This window comes from Rhinolophus sinicus, chromosome 14 (assembly GCF_057876585.1).
Source record: "Rhinolophus sinicus isolate RSI-liver-muscle chromosome 14, RSI-T2T, whole genome shotgun sequence".
Lineage (NCBI taxonomy): Eukaryota > Metazoa > Chordata > Mammalia > Chiroptera > Rhinolophidae > Rhinolophus > Rhinolophus sinicus.
Window position 1 is genome coordinate 154,974,748 of NC_142514.1, and position 19,020 is coordinate 154,993,767.

General features: G+C 47.9%; 1 protein-coding gene across 10 annotated transcripts in view; it reads left to right on the top strand.

Moving 5' to 3' along the window:
* The window catches only part of NAV2 (neuron navigator 2), a 711,083-nt gene that overhangs the window by 490,847 nt on the left and 201,216 nt on the right, over positions 1 to 19,020 (top strand). For 9 of the 10 annotated variants that reach the window (XR_012497554.2, XM_074336128.2, XM_074336124.2 and 6 more), the window contains 2 exons: positions 7,560 to 7,821; positions 11,876 to 11,944. Coding sequence is in view for 9 of the 10 variants with exons in the window: in XM_074336128.2 (XP_074192229.2) it covers positions 7,560 to 7,821; positions 11,876 to 11,944 (331 nt within the window). In the remaining variant the exon portion in view is untranslated. The remainder of the gene's footprint in view (positions 1 to 7,559; positions 7,822 to 11,875; positions 11,945 to 19,020) is intronic. The other variant, XM_019742607.3, reaches the window with a different exon arrangement.

Below are 19,020 nucleotides of genomic sequence, written 5' to 3' on the forward strand. Positions count from 1 at the left end.
GAGGTTATGAGTGACATCCCCCAAGGGCTGTAGCTGGTGTGTGGCAGAGTCAGGATTTGCACCCAAGTCTGTGTGATTTCAGAGCTCATGGTCGTGGTGTCTTTGGGGACAGCAGATCGATTAAAATCTAGGCATGCCATGTATAAGTGGAAGAAATCAGAAAAGATTGAGAACTCTGTCTTAGAAATTGTTGTACAGCCCTTGAGGGCATGTAATGCAGAGACACTCGCCCGCCATTCCCCAGACGCTTCTCGGTGGGATGTGGCCCTGTGAGTCTCTGAGCATAGAGGAGCATACTGGTAACGAGTGTATCAATCGTTGTGGCATAACTATGAAGTGGGTTTTTGGTATTTCCGTAACTGCCCCCAACTGTGTTATGTTGACCCCTCCATTTTTCCGCTGGGTCAAGACTCAATGGTGGCCAGAATCGGTAACTTTTCAGTCACACTCATTATTAGAACCGTTCTATGCCTCAGTTTTGTGACTCAGTCTTGTTCATTTTTAAACTTCAGTCTCAAACTCCACTCAAAGCTCTTTTCCCCTAGGCCCCCAAGTGCAGGTGCCTTTGGAAGGTGATGGGGTGGGTGAGGATGTGATAACGTGACTTCCTTTCCCTCCCCTTGTTCCTGTGCCTGAGTCTCCAGGACTGGAGCAGCACAGAGGAAGCAGAATGTGGCTGACAGTGAAGTTGCTGTCCCCCTCTTGGATAATTGCCACTGTCCCAAGGTGGGAGCTCTGCATGCTCTGCTGACCAGGAGCTCACTCCCACGCTGCTCCCAGCGCCTTGGTAGTTAGTCTTCTGTGAGATCCGCCTCGTTCTTCCAGCTCACTCCCAGCTGGGAGCATTCACGTCCCATCTCCCTGGTTCCGGCCCTACACTGAGGTGATCCTGGTAAGGATATGTCCCGCGGTCTTATGATTTCCCGGTTTATCCCCCATAGAACCAGCCGGAACGTGTGGGCTCCATCTTCCACTTGCAGTCAGTAGAACAGGCCTCTTGTCACCTGGAAGTCCCTCCTCCCCACCCCCCATACAATCTGTCTTCAGCTCTTTTCCTCTCAGATGGCCAAGAGGCCAACTCTCTGCTAAGCAGGTGTCCATCTGGGGTTGGAATATCAGGACCCCTACTTGGAGTGATTCTCCGAGAGCCTCCTGGCCTTTGACTTTAAGGAGTGCAGGGATCCCACCTCCTTTCTCCTTGGTGAGGGAGGAAATACCCTGTCTCTGCGGTCATCAAACATGATCACCCTCCCCCACCCTCAATGACACTCTCTCATCTACATCTTCTTGTATTGATTTTTGGGGGGAAGTGAGGGATGATGATGGCGTTTGGTGGTAAGACAGGTTTTGAACTCGTGCCGTCTTACGGGATCACTGGACCCAACCTTGGTCCACTCCTTGAACTTATAAAGCAATGGTACGTAGAGCCTTTTATCCTCAAATGGGCCTTATTCCCAATTTCATGATTACTTGAGATGCTGGTAACTGATAGGAATGGAAGCCATTTATTGAGAACTCACCATGTGTGAGTCATGGAGCTGAGTGCCATGCACATTTTATATTTATTTATTCCTCCCAGAAACCTTATGAGATCAGTATTCACATTATCCCCATAATACAGATGAGGAAACTAAGGCCAAAAGAGATTAAGTTACACATGGGGAAAAGGAGTTGCACGAGGTCAGTAGTGGGTACTCAGATTTGCTGATTCAAAGGCCTGGTGTTTTCTACTACTCACTGCTACCCACACTTCTAACCACCTGCATAAGTACTAGAAAAGAATTATAGTGTTCAGATAAATAATGTAGTCTTAATGCTTTTTGTTTTCCTTTTGAAGATGATTGAGTGCCCTGAGGCTCCTCCTCTGATGAAAAAATAAAAATAAAACATCAGGGGTTGGAAAGCCCCACAGGTATATCTCCACCCTTTCCCAGTGACTAAAGCTGGTTTCGAACCCAGGAGGGTGTATGCACCTGTCCTTGAAGCATTTCAGCAGCGCAGGTCCTGCCCCAGCCTGTCTGTTAGAGAACCACAGAGAGCCTTTGTTCCCGGGCACAGGCAGCAGGTGCCTGTGGGCAGAAGCTGCAGACCCAGGTGAGTCCTGTGGAGACGCTGCTGGTTTGGGTCACGTCCCCTGGACGAAACCTCTTTACCCGTTCAGTGTTCCCGAAGGCTGGACCCATCCGTTTGCTCTGGAGACTTGCCAGAGTCCTGTGAGCTTGGATATCACCCTGCCCTGGGTGATTTTCAAGATCCCTTCAACCCCTCCCCGACACACATGTCACCTGTCATGACCATCTGTAATCCTGTCCCTGCGAGGAAGGATGACCTTTATCCCTGGGAGTTTCGAGAACACCTGGGGTTTGTGCCACCTGGCCCTGAGCCCATCTCCCTGTACTAGAGAAGTAGAGGTCCAGGGGAATGGCAGGTGTATCCTATTTAGTTCACCAACTGTTCGCTGGGCACATCCTATATGCCAGGCATAGCGCTAGGCCCTGGGGTGCACAGAGAGTCAAGTCAGTCATACAAAGCTCGCCTTAATTCTAACTGAGAGCTGTGCTCGTGGTACAGGATCCAGTGCTGCCCAAAGAAAGACTTTGGTCAGCTTTGCAGCAGTCAGGGGCCCCTGGCTTCACAGAGGCGGTGATGTTTCCCTTGGGTTTTACAGGAGGCAGAGGCATTCATCAGACAAAAGGAAGATGAAGGGAAATCTAGACATACGAGGAAGATGGGCCTAGGTAGTATGGTGGGAGCAAAGAACTAGCTCTTTGTCTACCTTGCAGATTGGAGAAACAGAGACAGGACGATCCTTCCAGGTGCCTCCGGCAAGGAGTGTATGCGTCCGAGGGAAAGCGGTTGCTGACTTGATGAGCTCAGACCAGGGTTTGCTGCCCTGATGTCCAGCAACCGAGATGCTGAGCTTGTGTCTCCTTTCCTCCTGAGCCAGAAAGCAGGAGGTCTTTCTGGACATTTAGGATAAAAACAGCATGTGGATCATTTCTTGCCCATGTCACCTGAGTTTGGCAGTGTATGGGGGACCATTTCTGTCTCTCACCAGAAGGGACCCTGTAGGCTCTGCTCTCACCCCCTCAGCCACTTCCCCTGTGGGTAGAATCATTGACAAGCTTGGTGAGCAGTCCACAGAAGTGTTGCAGGGGTGGGGTGGGAAGTTATGTAGGTTCGTGTAGACAGCCCCTCTTGAGGAATTATGCCCCAGAATCCGTAGTCCTGACTCAGCTGGGTGAGCCACTGTGGCTTAAGGCGATTGAATAGGAGGAATCCTGCAACTCTGCTGAGGTAGCCCTCTCTTTAGCTCCAAATCTCCTTCCCTGCAGAGCAGGTTCTTTGTATTAGATTATCCAAGTGCCCGTGCCTTTGGAAACCAGGCCTGAGGTTTCTCTTAAATAACATTGAAAGAAAATAATTCTCCCACTCGTGCTACCCTGTGTGCCTAATATTCCCTACGGCATCTGTGCACATTAGTACCAGCCAATGGAAACAAAAAGCTCAGTGAGAACCCAAAGACATGAAGAGTCCAGGCAATACTGAATTCTATTGGAAACCGGATATGCAGTTTGTTCTTCAGTTTACATGCGGCATCCACAGGAAGAGAAAGCAGAGCAGGGTTCCCCTGTTGGTTGAGACACCAGCCAGCCAGTGTCTCCTTGGACAAGTCAGTTCACTCTAGGTCAACCTTTTTTTCCTTCTCTAGACATCAGGAGGATAAGGAGAGTTGATCAGATACAAAGTGGTACTTTTTCCGAAGCCTTGGGAAATGTCATGAGGGAAACATTTTTGTGGGTTGGCAAAAATAACATTTTGTTTTTAGCCTGCCTATGGAGCCTGCTTACCAGGCCTCATGAAATGACATTCAGAAACCGGGAAAGAACAATTCTGGCTGTTTTGGAGCCTGTCTGTTGTAGACCACCCGTGTCATAAACTGGGTGGCTTTCAAGAGCATTCACCCCTCTTGAGGTTTGTGTTCTGAAAGAAAGAAAAACAGTCTAAATGTTCACCAACTGGTGAGTGGATAAACAAAATGTGGTACATCCATAAAATGGGGTAATAGTCAGCAATGTAAAGAAACAAACTAATGATAAATGCTCTAACATGAACATAAAAATAGTATGCTAAATGAAAGATGCTAGCTGCAATAGACTATGTACCGTGTGACTCCATGTATATGCAATGTCCAGAATAGGCAAATCTGTAGAAACAGAAAACAGATTAGAGGTTGCCTGGGGACTGTTTTGGGGATTGACTGAGAGTGAGCATGACGACTCTTTCTAACTCTACCGAAATCATTGTACACTTAATTTTATGGATGAGAATTATACCTCAATAAAGCTGTTTAAAAAACAACCAATACAAAACGAGATCACCAGTGAGTTTTCTCTGATATGAGAATATCCGTGATTCCTTTCCTTCTTGACACTTGTGACTGGCATACGGATGGGTAGGAAGAATAGCCAGCTATACCAGGCTTCCCTTGAGGGAAGAACCCTGCGGTGAGTCCTGAGGAGGCCGTGGGTAGAGGGACGATATTTTCTGAACCCAAAAGGGGAAGTACTGAGTCAGGCCCTGTCCTAAGGGCTTTGCACTCATTTTCTCATTTAATCTTCCCTTAATTCTCATAACCACTCTGTGGGAAAGGTGCAGCATGCCACTGCCCACTTTAAAGACAAAAACTGAGACAAAACAGAGATGGTGAGTCTTATGAATACTCAAAGTCTAGAAGGAAGGGACTGTAGAGGTTCAAACCCAAGTCTTTCTGGCTCTGAAAATCACTGATCTTTATCATAAAAGATGTTACCTCCTAAGGAAGTGTGTTTATAGGAACCACTTTGACCAATAAAAAGCTGTTTTAGGGAATAATGCAACAAACCGTTATGAACAATAAGAGTTAACTACCACAGCAGGTAGAGTGTGACAAAGCCGCCTCCTGCTCTACCTTGAGCTGGGCTGGTAGGTTATGAGAGTGGTGACATGGACATGCCAGCTTTTTGCAGGGGACACCCTCTGAGCCCCTGGGATATGCTGATTTGTGAGTTCCTCCCTACTTTGATTTTCTCACATGGTTTAAACACATGTATTATGGGACGTTTGACACATTCCACAACAAAAGAATACTTGTAGAAGAATGAAGAATACTTACATGACCACCAGCTAGCTTAATAAAATATCATCTAGTGTGTTTTTCACCACACAGGATGAGTACACAGGAAAGCCAATTTACACGGTGTTAGGAGACCCGGCTTTGAGCTAGAAAAACCTAGACTCAGATCCCAGCTCCAGCATTTATTACCTTAGGAGGTCATAAAACCTTTCTGAGCCTCTGCTTCCCCTTAAGAGAGGGATAATCTCACCAGGTTGCAGGGATTGCATGAGATTGTGCATGTAAAGAGCTTAACCTGCTACATAGAAATTAGTAGTAGCTCTCGTTATTATAAATAAGGTGTATACAACCTGACATTTATAAAAAGCACTACAAATCTTACATAGATTTCATCTATCTCCATGATTAGCACTACTTTCTCCTTTCAGTGAATTCATTTTGGGGAAATTACCTGTCTTCCCAAGTTCCTTAATAGATCCTAACTTGCATGCCAGCTCTTGATGGTCTCATCTTGATTCTGTCCCTAACTCCTGCCACTGTCCAGCTGGGTGACCACGGGTACATCACTTCACCCTCTGTTTTTGCCATGAGTAAAATGAGCCTACTGAATCATTCTGTCCGAGCCGCATATTCTGTGCCCCTGATGCACTTGTAAGGACTTTTGGAAGCAGAAGCAGAACCAGCCACCAGTGTGTGCTTCCTCTTTGACTTCCCGAGGACAGAGAAGGAAGCAGAGTGGAAGGGTTAAAGCTGACCGATCCAAAGAAACGGAGTGGGGTGGGGGTCTTGGCCACCTCCTTGGAACCTTCTCTGCTCCCTGCATTGAACACGGTGGTTTATAAGCATCCTGATTTGTCCAGGTCCGTCCTGGCTTACACCTGTCATTCAGGTGTAATTAAAAGCCACCCCCCTACCTCCCTTCACTTTCAAATGTATTGTGGTTTCATGATAAATTATAAGGTCACCATAGTAAAGCCCCTCATTTTTCGGACATGAAGCTGGAGCTATATGGACCTTATACAGGATTCTGGGGCTACAGTTGTCGCATAGTAACCAAGACCAGTGACAGACCGTTTGCATTGTGCTTTCACATATGTGCTCTCGTATGTTTGATCTGCAAAACAGCCGCGTGTGATGAGGCAAGCTGTGTCAATATGGCCATTGAGGCGCAGAGAGATAAAGTGACGTGCCCAGGACTAATAAATGGTAGACTACAGACTAGAACTCAAGGCTTAGGTTTTCCAAAAGCTGTGCTCCTGTCAGTTTTGTGCCACAGTCAGAACCTGCTAGCTCCCAAAGTAGAGAGTGAAGGCTGGATTCTAGCTAGCAGTGTGTATTGTCAGTTTCTTCAGCGCTTGGCGAAGGCCGTGCTCCCACAGGAAGTAATTCAGCTCTGCCTATCAGCGGCTTACACCCAGGGCACTGGCAGGCTCGCAGGGAATGAGGCCTGTGCTTGAAAGGACCCAATTGCTACCAGCTGCCCCAAAACTGGTCGGTGGAGGAAACTCCTGTTTCTTTATCAGCAGCCTCTTCCCTAGCCCGAGGCTAACCTGCGTTACCTCCCTCTGTGAGCTTTCCCTCCCTCTGAATCCCTCCCTCCGCTCAGGGTCTAAGCAAAGCAGAGGGATCCTCAGCAGCTGGTGTTTAAAAGTACTGCCTACATGAAGGGATTGCCCAAGGAGAAACATCCTTGCATGGACAGCCTCTGCCTGTGAAAAATACCTTCTTCCTTCTCTGCAGCTCTACGCATGCCTTGAAGAAAATGCATTTTAACATCTGAAAAATTCCATCAGGAACAAAAATGTTCTTATCCCCGCTCTGCTCGCATTACTTTTAGTATAGGAGGAGTTTTGCCTGAATTCTTTACGGAAGCAAGTCCTATAGCCTATCCCCACACCCATCCCAAATTAAAATGATTTAGTCAGCAGACAAGAGAGACACAGAGCCCTGTATTTGAGGGAAGGCTGATTGGGTGCAGCAGTGCAAGCATTGTGGGCGGGGACAGCGGCCACTTGGCACACCGCGCGCTGCTTGAAGCATAGAACACGGACTTGGCAGAGCCCCGCGAAGACCACTGCGTTTCCCTCAGCGCTGGGAACCTCCGCTGTCCCCAGATCATTAGCTCTGCCCTTAGAGCAAGCACAGTCTTGCTCTGACTCTTACTTTTTTGGTCGTGTCTTTCCTGAGAATTTCTTTCTGGCACTCGTCAGACATCCAGTTGCAACTTGCCTCATGTATCTACTCTAATCCCAGTGGGGAGAATAAGCTAATTTCTTTGTGGTGTAGGCCTGACTTTAATTGACTGTGATACCAATTACATAAGTGTTCGGGAAATCTGTCATATCCCGGAGGAATTCAACTCCTGCGAGGGCCGAAACAGCCCATTGAACTGGAGCAAGAAAGGCCTCCTCCTCTAACCAGACTCTCTTTGCTGTTTTTGCAGAAATCAGGAATGGAAACCTCAAGGCCATTCTAGGTCTCTTCTTCAGCCTCTCCCGGTACAAGCAGCAGCAGCAGCAGCCCCAGAAGCAGCACCTCTCCTCACCGCTGTCGCCTGCCGTGTCCCAGGCGGCCGGGGTCCCTTTCCAGTGCCAGGCTGGCACTGCTCTGCAACAGGTGCCAGCCACTCCCCAAGCCCCGTGCCAGCCTCACCAGCCAGCACCACCACATCAGCAGTCAAAAGCACAAGCTGAAATGCAGTCCAGGTGGGGGCTCCTCGCCAACTGATAATAATTCTGTTTTGTCAGCGGCCCTCCTCCACACGGGCCAAGTTCTAGCCTATGCTGACGGGATTTCTCATGCACAGTGTCACAGTGTTGAGAACTGCTGGTGGTTAGTGAGGAAGGAGCATGACCTTGAAACCCAGGCCTCCGCCTGTGCCTGGTGGTGATGTGTACTTTTATGTCAGAATCCCCAGCAGCCAAAGCTAATTAGCCGCTTCTGCCTTAATCCTGGCCTACTACACACACACTCGTAAGCAGTCAACAGCCCCTAAAATAGACTCCAAATGCCTTTTGCATGTCTGCCTACAAGCTTGGGTGTTCAGTGCTGTATGTGGGAGTAATTTTACTTACTGGAGGCGAGTTGTCCTCCGGCAGATAGCTCTGCTTTGCCAGAAGAGAAAGGTCAAGAACAACAAAGTGAGATGGCAAGTGGTCGTGGTCCACCTTCCCTGAGAGCGCTGGCTTTCCCTGATGGGAGCAGTTACCATTAAGTGTGACGGGGTTTTGGTGGCCTTAGCGGTGGCTGTGTCGGCTGTGGTCCCCCGCTTTGCAGGATTAGGTCCTGGGTTTTGTTGGTGTTTCCAGGAGGGTCTGATGCTTGCCAGTGGAACTCACCATCGAATGACGTACAAGCAGAGCACCAATTGTTACCGTCTACTGTTACAGTGGGGATAGTTGAACTCCTAAACAGCTCTGCAAAAGGTCACCGTGTAAAACCTGGGTTTTCATAGCGGGAGAAAAAGGAAGGGGTTAGAAACTAGAACGTTTCTGACTCATCGTCAGGTTCTGGAGAAAAGTCCCCAATAATTGTTGTTGTTGTTTTAAGCTGTAACCCTTTAGCTATCAAACCTGCATGTCACTAATCAAATAGATTCTCGATTTCATTTATTATGTGCTACAGAGTAATGGCCTTTCCTTTCCAGTGCCCCAAAGCACCTGCATTCATAGTTATAGCGCTGCCCACCCACCTCCACACCCTTCGAGCCCATTGGAGTTGGGCAGAGCACAAAGCAGTTCAAACAAAGCAGGTGCCTTCTAGATGTTACCATTTTTCTTTCCCATGAGAAGTGCTATTTCCCAATTGCGATGCTGTTAAAACCAGCAGTGATGGATGTGATGTAAATCAGATCCTCTAATGAATTATCTAATTGTATCCAGTTCACATTAAGGAAATGTGTGGGCTGGCAGAGATGCCCAGACTAGCAATGAGGAATAGATAACCAGGCAGCCGGCCTCTGCACTCTTGCCCTGAAATACCACCCAAGTGGGAGCTATGCTCTGATCAGAGGTCTCTGACGGACCTGAATGATGGAGTGATCAGGGCATCGTTTCGCACACTGATTCTGCAGACTGTTTATTCCCCAGATGGTAACTGGCCAGGGGAAGGGTCCTATGGGGGAGGGGGGAGTTGGGAGATAATCTGGGTTAAGTTGTTACAACTGTTATTGAAGTTCATCTCAGATCCTTGAATCTGCCAGTACACATCCATGTATTTAGTTCGTATTTGAATGCCTTTAGTGTGCCAGGCACTTGGGGGGCAAGGGTGAATGAGATAGTCAGGGTACCTACTTTCTACGTTCTACTGGAGGAAGCAAGAAAATAAACAGGCAAGAGAACTATCAGAGAGTGGTGTTCTAAGAGGATGGGATTCAGAGGGATTGGGTCGGTAATTTAGGTGGGGCTGATAGGGAGTTCTCCCTCGGACTTGACCCTGGAGTGGAAATATGAGTGACAAAGAGTGAGGCATACAGAGCTCAGCTGGGGAATGCATCGGGCAGCGGAGCAGCGGCTACAAAGGCCCTGTGCTAGGAGCTGGGCAGGTGAGGAGCGGAAAGGAGGCGAGTGTGGCTGGAGCTGAGTGGGTGAGGGGAGGAGGGAAGTGAACAGGTGACCTGTAAGCAGAGAGGGCTGCCACCATTTACATGGAGGACAGTGTGACTGGTGGCCCTGGAGTCGAGCAGTGCTGTGGCCCAGAGACCATGTCACAGAGTGCTGGCTAAGCTGGGTAGAGAGTTGGTATTTCATTGTAAAAGTGGCCGGAAGCCATTGGGGAGTCTTGAGCAGGAGAGAGACTTGATTTGATTTACAGTTTAAAAAAAAAAAAGTCACCTTTGCTTCTTTCTGGAGAGTAAGAATGTGGAGCCCCAATTACGAGGCTTCCGTGGTCCCCTGGAGGATAGTGGCTGGGATGGGATGGAGCAGGTATGGAGATGGACCAACTCAGGGCATTTTGGAGGATGAGCTAACAGGACTGCAGGTAGATGGAGTACCTGGAGTGAGGGTGAGGAATCACAGGTGAAGCGTAGATTTCTGGCTTGAGCAGTTAGGTCAATGGTGGTTTTTATTGATTGCAGGACGCCAGGGAGAAGCACGCATGTGCACTGTGGCTCTTCAGAAGAGGGGCCTAGAAAGCACGCCTCAAACTCGGCCACAGAACTCTTCTTATTTGATACAGCACCTCACTGCACAGGCTTCCAAGGCACATGTGTGGAGAAACACTGGGCGGCTGGCTGTTCCTGAGCTCTGCCAGCCCCAGGCATTGATTTCCATGATGGGCGTTTGTTTTCTTAAAAGCACCCGATGTTCCAATCAGGACAGCCATCTCCCAGTAAGAAGAAACACCCTACTATTAATACATGCTTTATGGAAAGAGGAGCCAAACTCACTTAAGCCAGCTTTTTATATTCATTTGTTCCAGAGTGTTCCTGCCCTCGTGGCCCCTGACCCTGCAATGTGGTGGCACAGACTGGCCTTTGGAGTGGCTCTGTGTCCTCACTCATCCTTTATCTCACTCAGATTGGGCTACTTCTGCAGGTGACTGGCTTCATCCATGACATACTGACCCCTTCTCATTTACTTCCCAGAAGATATATCTTATTTTCAAGTCCTAGGGCTCCGACAGCGCATGCTAGTACTCTGGCTATACATTGAAGAATAGTCGAGTTGCCTCCCTGGCTCCGTTCCATTGTATTACTGTCCCTAGATTCTGACTTTGATAACCCAAGTCCCAAGGGTAATGATTTTGACCCTTGGTCATCAATGTCAAATGCCAGGTTTGTTTTGGTTCTCTGTTAGAACTCTGCCAGATAGGAGCATGCCTAAATACTGTGCCTCTTGGGATAGCAAATGCTAAAACTTGGCAACTTTCCCGTGGTGTTTGTGAATACAGGAGTAACGGAAGCTGGCCAAGGACGCTTGAGACATTGGCGTGAAGGAAGCAGAGCAACTCTCCCGAGGTGGCCAAGTGGAGACTCACTTCTCCCTCTTTACTTGAGCCCTTCTCATGAATTTACATGAGGGCTGGGAACTTGATTCACATATTGCCTCACGATTCCTCCAGGAGAGGAGCGTCAGCCCCAAGACTTGCTTCCCTCTCCATCTGTGTCTACCTTACATACTCGTATTATCAATATTCAGCAGTTTAAGAAAAAAACAATTTTTTTTTCTTCATTCTCTTCTGCCTATTCCCTCACTTCCTAAGTCTAGAGACACCAACATGGTATTTCTCATCTCAGATCCTTTTTTGAACATGGTAGAGGATGTATGGCTTCAAGAAGACAAATATTTTCACCTTTCAGAAGGTGGTAAATAAGTTTAACTTGCAAACATCTATACCTTTTGTTTTGGTCAACTTGCTGGGACATTCAGGATGTTCATATGAAAAGAACCCTGGTAGGATGTGGACTAGAAGCACCTAAATACTTTAGAAAGGTGTAAACTTGTCAGAGACCCCCTTGTTCAGATCTAATTATGGGAAGAAGGCTTTATTGTGACTGGTAGCAGAAAAGCTATTTGGTGTTTAAAAGAAAACCACAAAAGTTTTTAGGTAACCTTGACAGCACTTTCTTCACATTGGAAATTTATCACATCAGAAAAGTTAGACCTACAAAGAAAGCTGCATATTGTGGGAAAAGTGGGCAGAGGGAAAACTAGGGGCATGTTCATTGTCGTAAGACTCCTGTTGCTTATTTGTGTGTCTAATGTATCTTCTCTCCCCTCACTCATCTCTTCCACTTTTTTCTTTCCAATAATACAGTGCATCATCCAAGGACTCATCTCAAAGCAAAATCATCCGCTTCACTCTGGGTCAGAAAAAGATCTCTAGGTTAGACTTTCTCTGTGTCCTGCAAAGCATGGTTTCAACCCAACCCATTGTTCCTTTGCTCTGGCTGCATTTCCTTTTGGTCCCTCTCCCCATTTCATGTTTGCAGTTTGAGAAAACCAAACATGCTATGGCCAATGACCCAGTGTTAGAGTTTTAAGAGCGAACATGGGGATATTGAAGACGGAGAGGGAGGAGTGTGTCTGTGTGTGTGTGTGTGTGTGTGTGTGTGTGTGTAAGAGCGGGAGACGGAGGGAGGGATAGGCAGAGTATACGTAAGTGAGGCTGAGGTCCACATGTTTCTGCATTTCATTGATTTTGCCTTTGATCGCTTCGTGATCAGAATCCATTCTGATTTAGGGAGAGGTGAGTGCCTATGTAGTTTTTGCAGTGGCTTTATGATGAGTTTGGCCCCCTGCTCTTTCCTGACCCTGATCCCGCCTCACCTGCATCTCATTTATATGTGTTGTGCTTTTTGTTGTTAAAATTACTAATGTGGGATTGGTTTTCTCTTGTGTTACAAAGACCTGAAGCATGAATCCAATTGGTCAGAGAAGACAAAGCAATAAGGCAGCTGTCTCGTTTTTTTCTGGACGCTCTGTGTAGCGTGGTGAGACCACCTCAGTTTCCTGAGACAAAAATTAGGTTTGCTCCCTAAGTAGTTCTCTTAACTCCAAGTTTGGCATCCACTGCATCCTGTGAGGACCCATTCCAGGCTATGATAAATACCAGTTACATCATTGTATCTACTGTTATTTAAATGGTATCAACAGCTAACATTCCTTGAATGCTTATTATGCACTAGTTTGAATGCATTATCTTATTTAATCTGCACATCCGTCTTTTTGTTGTAGGTCATATTATTGTCCCCATTTTATAGGTGAGGAAACTAAAATTCAGGAAGTTTGGTAAGTTACGCAAGGTCACACAGCAAGTGGAAAAACCAGGGTTTGAGCCCAGGTGATCAAACCCCACTACCCTCACTTTACTGACTTTGTACACTTCCGCCCTTCTCCTTGTTGAATTGTGGTATTTATGCGGTTGTTGAGGCTGCTGTTTAAATCTTACATTTCAGCCATTACTCCCAGCCTTTTGCTGCACATTGCAGTTGTCACATCCTAACAGAAAGACAATCTCCTCCTCCTTATGACTACTATTTACTTTTCCTTGAATTCTCACTTAAAGGTAAAGAGATACCCACACTTCATTTCCATCTGTAGTCATGTAACAAATACACACTGGATGTCTGCTGGCTGCCCCTACTCTGTTAGGCTCTAGGTGCCTTTTCTAAAACGAGTTTACTTTTCTAAAAAGCTTGCACATGGGGAGATCCGACTCAGGCTCTGCCTGGCAGGGAGATGGGGGTGGGGGCAGAAGCCCCAGGGCAGTTGCTTTTCTGTAGAACAAGTCAGCGTATTATTACCCAGACTTGGTTCTGGGGGTCAGGAGGGAGTCTGCATTCTTCAGTGCTTCTCATAGCCATGTGTCTCAGTCAGTTCAGGCTGCTGTAACAAACAAACCACCATGGACTAGGTGACTTAACAGAAATTTATTTCGCATCATTCTGGAAGCTGGGAAACCTGAGATCAGGGTGCCAGCACAATCAGGTCCTGATGAGGTCCGTCTTCCAGATGGCTGCCTTCTTGCTGTGTCCTCATGTGGTAGAGAGCAGAGATAGAAGAAGCATGCTCTCTCCATCTCTCTTATAAGGCGCTCATACCATCAGGAGGGCTCCACCCTCAGACCTGATTACCTCCCGAAGGGCCCAGCTCTACACACCATCACATTGGGGACTAGGGTTACAACATCTGAGTTGGGTGGGGCAGGGTACAAACGTGCACCCCATAGCGCCGTGCTAGTGACCGCTTTCCCTAGCAGAAAACATGAGGCTCAAGTCAGAACAGACACCCACTGCCCTGGCAAGTTGGGTTCCTTTTTTTTTTTTTTTTTTTTTTGGGTGTTATGCAAATATCCATACACAGGAAAGGGAGGGAGAGGGTAGGGGGGCACTGAGATAACATGAACTGTTGTTTGCACAATGTGCCTCGTTCTGGGAGACAAAGCAAGAACAAGCTGGGGAGATACCTAATTGGGAGCAAGCACATGCCCATCCTGTGCATGATTTGTTATCAGTCCCAGATGATGGGAGGAGGCAGTTGTCAGGGCGCAATGGGAAGAGAAGAAGAAATGAAGGATGAGGGCTTGTCTGCCCCTGCCCGAGGATCTGCTGGGCAGAGCTTTCAAGTTGACCTAAAGCAAGCTCTGACTCTCCTTCAGGGCCATGTCCCTCACCTAGAGTTTCTTTTGGATGCATTTGGTCTCTGATGACACCAATAAGGGATGTCCTTTGTTTCCTTACTTGCCTAATACCCCTCCCTGTCTTCACTTACCCCCCACGTCCCTCCCCCCCGCCTGGAGCACAGTCCATACGAGCCCTTGAGCTGATCAGGCACCGCTAAGTGTAGCAGTAGGTTTGGTTGCCAAAAGGAATAGCCATATTCCTTCTGGCGAGTAGGACACCTCTCCTGGAACTCTGGAAATAGGTCACTTCTTCAAGTGCAAACACTGATTGAACGAACATCTGTCAGAGCCAAGCACCTTGATGGACGCCAGGGACACTGAGCAGGGTGGAAAGCCTCACCCCTGAATCTGGATGCCGAGAAGGGACTTATGGAGGGAGCTGGTAGAGGGATGAAGCATTTCCATGAATTTCTGCCTTTGACCACTATTGTTGTTCTCTGTATCCCTGGTGAGCCCCACACATTTAGGTTCATTTTACCTGCAGGAGGCAGAGAAGCATAGCGGCCGAGAATGCAGCTTTGCGGTTACACCTAGTGAAAGCCCATCTTTACCACTTCCTGTTACCTGGGCAAATTATTTAATCTCTGTGAGCCTGTGTTTCCTTATTGGTGAAATGGAGTAGTCCTGTCTCACAGTGCTATGCGGATTAAATAAAGTCATGTCCAATCCTTTAATACCTGGCATGTAATCAGTACACCATAACTAGCAGATGTTGGTGTTGGGGTTGATCTAGGCCAGGTAAGGCCACCAGGCCACTTCTAGCAAGAGTTGATCTTTATATGGACCATCTTGTGGAGAGGAATCAGTGAGGCTGGGAGTTTGGCCCTCCAGGCAGATGCCATGGAGATGAGAGATTCAGCATCTAGGCATCTTGTCTAGCAAAAAACATCTCTGATTACGTCCCCTGCCGCCCGCGGCCCTGAGCATGTGCACACAAGCTGCCATCCTTCCTGGGAGGGCCATCTTCTGCTCCCAGCCTTTGAAGTGGTTTTATGGGGGAAACACGGCTCTCTTCCCATCAGCACAGACAGTGTGCGGAGCTGGGATGCACTTGCAGGGCATGTGCCAGGAACCATAGCGGTACCGCCCTGCCTGCTGGGCTCTGCACATGTTGGAGAAATTGACCATGGCTCCAATAGCAGCAGGATTTGTCTTCCTTCCGCCTCTTTGTTCCACCACGTCCCTTAAACTTAACTTTTTAAAAAAGCCACATCTGTGTCCTCTGTCATTTTGTAACTGCGTTTGGACATGGATGTTTCAAAGAGCCCATCTGTGTCCTCTGTCATTTTGTAACTGCGTTTGGACATGGGGTGATCTTCCAAAGAAGCTGTCGGAACCTTTTGGTGCTATAAATGATGTGGGATGTCAGTGACACAGGCTTGACCTCCCGGCTCCCCTCTCGCTGCGTTCCTTCCGTGAGGCAGGCGCCCTGGGCAGCATCTGCTGTGGTACCTGCAGCTGTTGCACATGAGCAAGACCCATCTCTTCAGCAAAGAGGGATTCTAAGGGACAGACAGCAGCTCCTTCCAGGCTGGGGCTCGAGAGAAGCCCTCCTGATGCACGAGGATGTTACTAATCATGCACTTCCCAGTGTTAGCCAGAGGCCTCCATCTGTGTCGCTGTCAACTAGACAGTGCTCTGCCTTCCACTCTAGCTCTTGCTCTCAGCCTCCCTAATTAATGCCTCGTGGCTGCAGGCAGGACAAAGTCCAAGATTCCTACTGACATACGAGGTCTTCCCTGCTCGGGCCCTGCCTGCTTCTGTTGCCTCATTTGCTCCCAGTCTGTCCCTGAAGCCCCAGCACACATGTACCCGTCCTTTCTTTCCTCTACTTTGACACAGACTCCCCTCCCTCTGCATGACACCTCTTCCTCTTACCATGACTTTCTTCTTGTCCTCTACGCACATTCCCATTCCACGTGCCCCCGCTTTCTCTGGAGTCCCTTTTATTTGGAGCCTTTCCTGATGATCCCACCAACCCCCAAGGTTATCATTTTTCCTTTCTTGGGATTACTTCTGACCCTTGCATATTCTTTTCTCAATATGCATGTAATTTAGATGTCAGCGGGGGCAATCATTCCTTGAAGATCTGGATGAGATTGAGCTAGAGACTTGTCTTAGTCTGTTTGGGCTGCCATGACAAAATACCACAGACTGAGTGGCTTACAAACAACAGAAATGTATTGTTCACGGTTCTGGAGGCTGGAAATCCAAGATCAGGGTGCCAGCATGGGGGCTCTGGTGAGAGCCCTCGCCCAGGTTGTGGACTGCTGACTTCCCACTGTGTGCTCACGTGGCAGAAGGGGCAGGCTGGCTCTCGGGGTCCTCTTTTCTAAGGGCACCACGTAATGACCTAATCACTTCTCAAAAGCCCCTTCTCCTAATACCATCACAGGAGTCATTAGGTTTCAACACAGGAATTTTGGGAGAACAGAGCTATTCAGACCATAGCAAACCCCTTCAATTTGTAGAAAGTCCAGAGCCCTCCCCATGATTGCTTAGGTATCTTAGGTTCTCACTGTCACCTTTGGCTTTGAAATCCTACATTTGAAGTCCAGTACTTATAATTCAGTCTGAATTAATTCAGTATGTGAATTGACCCGCCATCTCAGAGAATGTTTTGATTCCCTCATGGGGGGAATCCAAGCTAAGCCTTTTTCCTTACTTCCCACCCACCACACTTCATTCATGGCCTTTGCATGTGAGGTGGACTTGCTGAAAATTTCAGAGGGATGGAGGAGGCTTACTTTGGAGCAAACATCTGACCAAACCCATTCACAACAGAACCCAAGTTTTAAAGCACATTGTTGACATGATTCCCCCTGAAACTTGCAAGAAATTACTTAGTCATCAAGTTTTCCCATTTGGTCAAGTTCAGGGAGCTGCCTGACTAGGATGTAATGGTGCTGAGGGTAGAGGTGTTGGCTTGAGCTTAGGTGGCTTTTCATGGCTAAGTGTGTGTCAGCCATCTTTTATCTGCCATGTCAGCTGCCCTCAAGGCCTTCAAGAACTCAGGAAACTTGGCATAACTATGCAGCCATTTGAAGGATATGTCACTCCCATCAAAGGAGCACCTCTAGATCTGGATTCAGTGAAGAGAATCTGACTATGACTGACATGGGGAACCCTGAGCTATCTTAGTTAATCCCAGACCAGGAACATTTCACTCTGGGGCGTGGCACGCACAATGGCTTCGAGGTACCCCACGTGTACAGTCTCAGTGAGGCACAGACACTTGGATGAAGCAGTGTCTCATCTGGAACGGTTCTTAGGGAGATGATAAGTCCTGTCTGTCTGACAAAGCCTATCTTCTCTCTTTGAAAATGTTGATCTCAGACTCTTATATGATTTTTGTCCAGCCCTCTTCTGATGCTTTAACCTAGATCCATCTATTTCCTTCCTTATTTGTCTGATTCTTTTTTGGTACCATAGCACGTTTTCTTTATGACAATGCCCAATTCTTTTACAAATCAGTGCTCAGCAGAAAGGATGGGAGGAGGAACCACTATGCAATGAGAACTTACTATAGGCCAGAAATTAATTCCCATTTCAAGTTTACAACTATCTCATTGGGTAATTTATTATTATTCCAAATGTACAGATACGGAACATGAATGTCAGATTATAAGGCTGGTCCAATGTTACGTGTATGGAAAAGCCCATATTCTGCCCGTGATACCGCACTGCCACCCAGAAGACCGGATGCTTACCTAATTCAAGCTTGTCCCCATCCCGTCCGGTACTTTGATTTCTTGCCCCATGAAGGCGCTGTGCCACCACAAAAACGCTGTGGTTCAGCCCTAGGTCAGGGCAGTGGGGGCTCCCCAGAAACTCTGAAAGGAATGCCTCTTTTTCCTCACGTTTTGCTTCCCTGGTCTTTGCAAAGTCCCCACTGAAGCAGAATGCTGTGACCTGGATTACCCTGAGCCACTTCATACCGTTGCTGTGACATCATCTTGGAACAAGTTTGTAAAGCTTTTCCCGGGCTATCTGGGCGTAAGGACTCCTGCAGAGTCCAGCCCGAAAGTGCCCCAGGCCTGCATCTGCAGAAGCTCTGCCATTGGCTCTGCGTCCTCAGAGACACAGCACTGACCTGGAGGACAGCAGGATGCAGCATCCGAAGCAGAACTGAGACGTAGCGAGGGGCCATTGCTGGGCCTCCGTGATCGGTTGTGCTGGCCACATCTGCTCCCCAAACACAGACACCGGCACTGCTGGTCTTGCACCCTACGCTGTGCCTGTCTTTGTGGGGTAAATGAACAGAGGGGCAGATCCTCCCAGTGCAGTGGGAGGTGATGCCTTGTGGGGGGAAGAGCTCACCCCCTTCCTTCTCTCCCAGCTCCCAGTCAGGGAACTGGGCCAGCTTCTTAACTGGACAGGTTTACAATCCTCTCACACCAGCTCATGTTCTCTGTTTACCCTACAGCCATCTTTCTTGCTTGGCCAACAAGAAAAAGTTTAAAGTGATTGCCTGCTTATGTCTCAAATGCTTCCAGACTGCACACTTCTTTGGTGCTCACAGATTTGCATGGAAGGAGAAGGCCGAAAGCTTTATGAGTTGAAAATTCAGACATGTCACTAGATCGAATGCTAGTCAGCTGAGGTTCCAGAGGCTTTTAAACACAGCTAAGTGGGTTTTAGCAGAAAGATATAGCTACATATTTCATTTATTCTTCTTTCAACTTTGATGATTGGAGCTAGCCTGTGTAGTAGGCCCTGAACCAAAATTCTGACTTGGGGTCCTCCCCTTAACGCTTTGGGGAATGGGCCATAATACC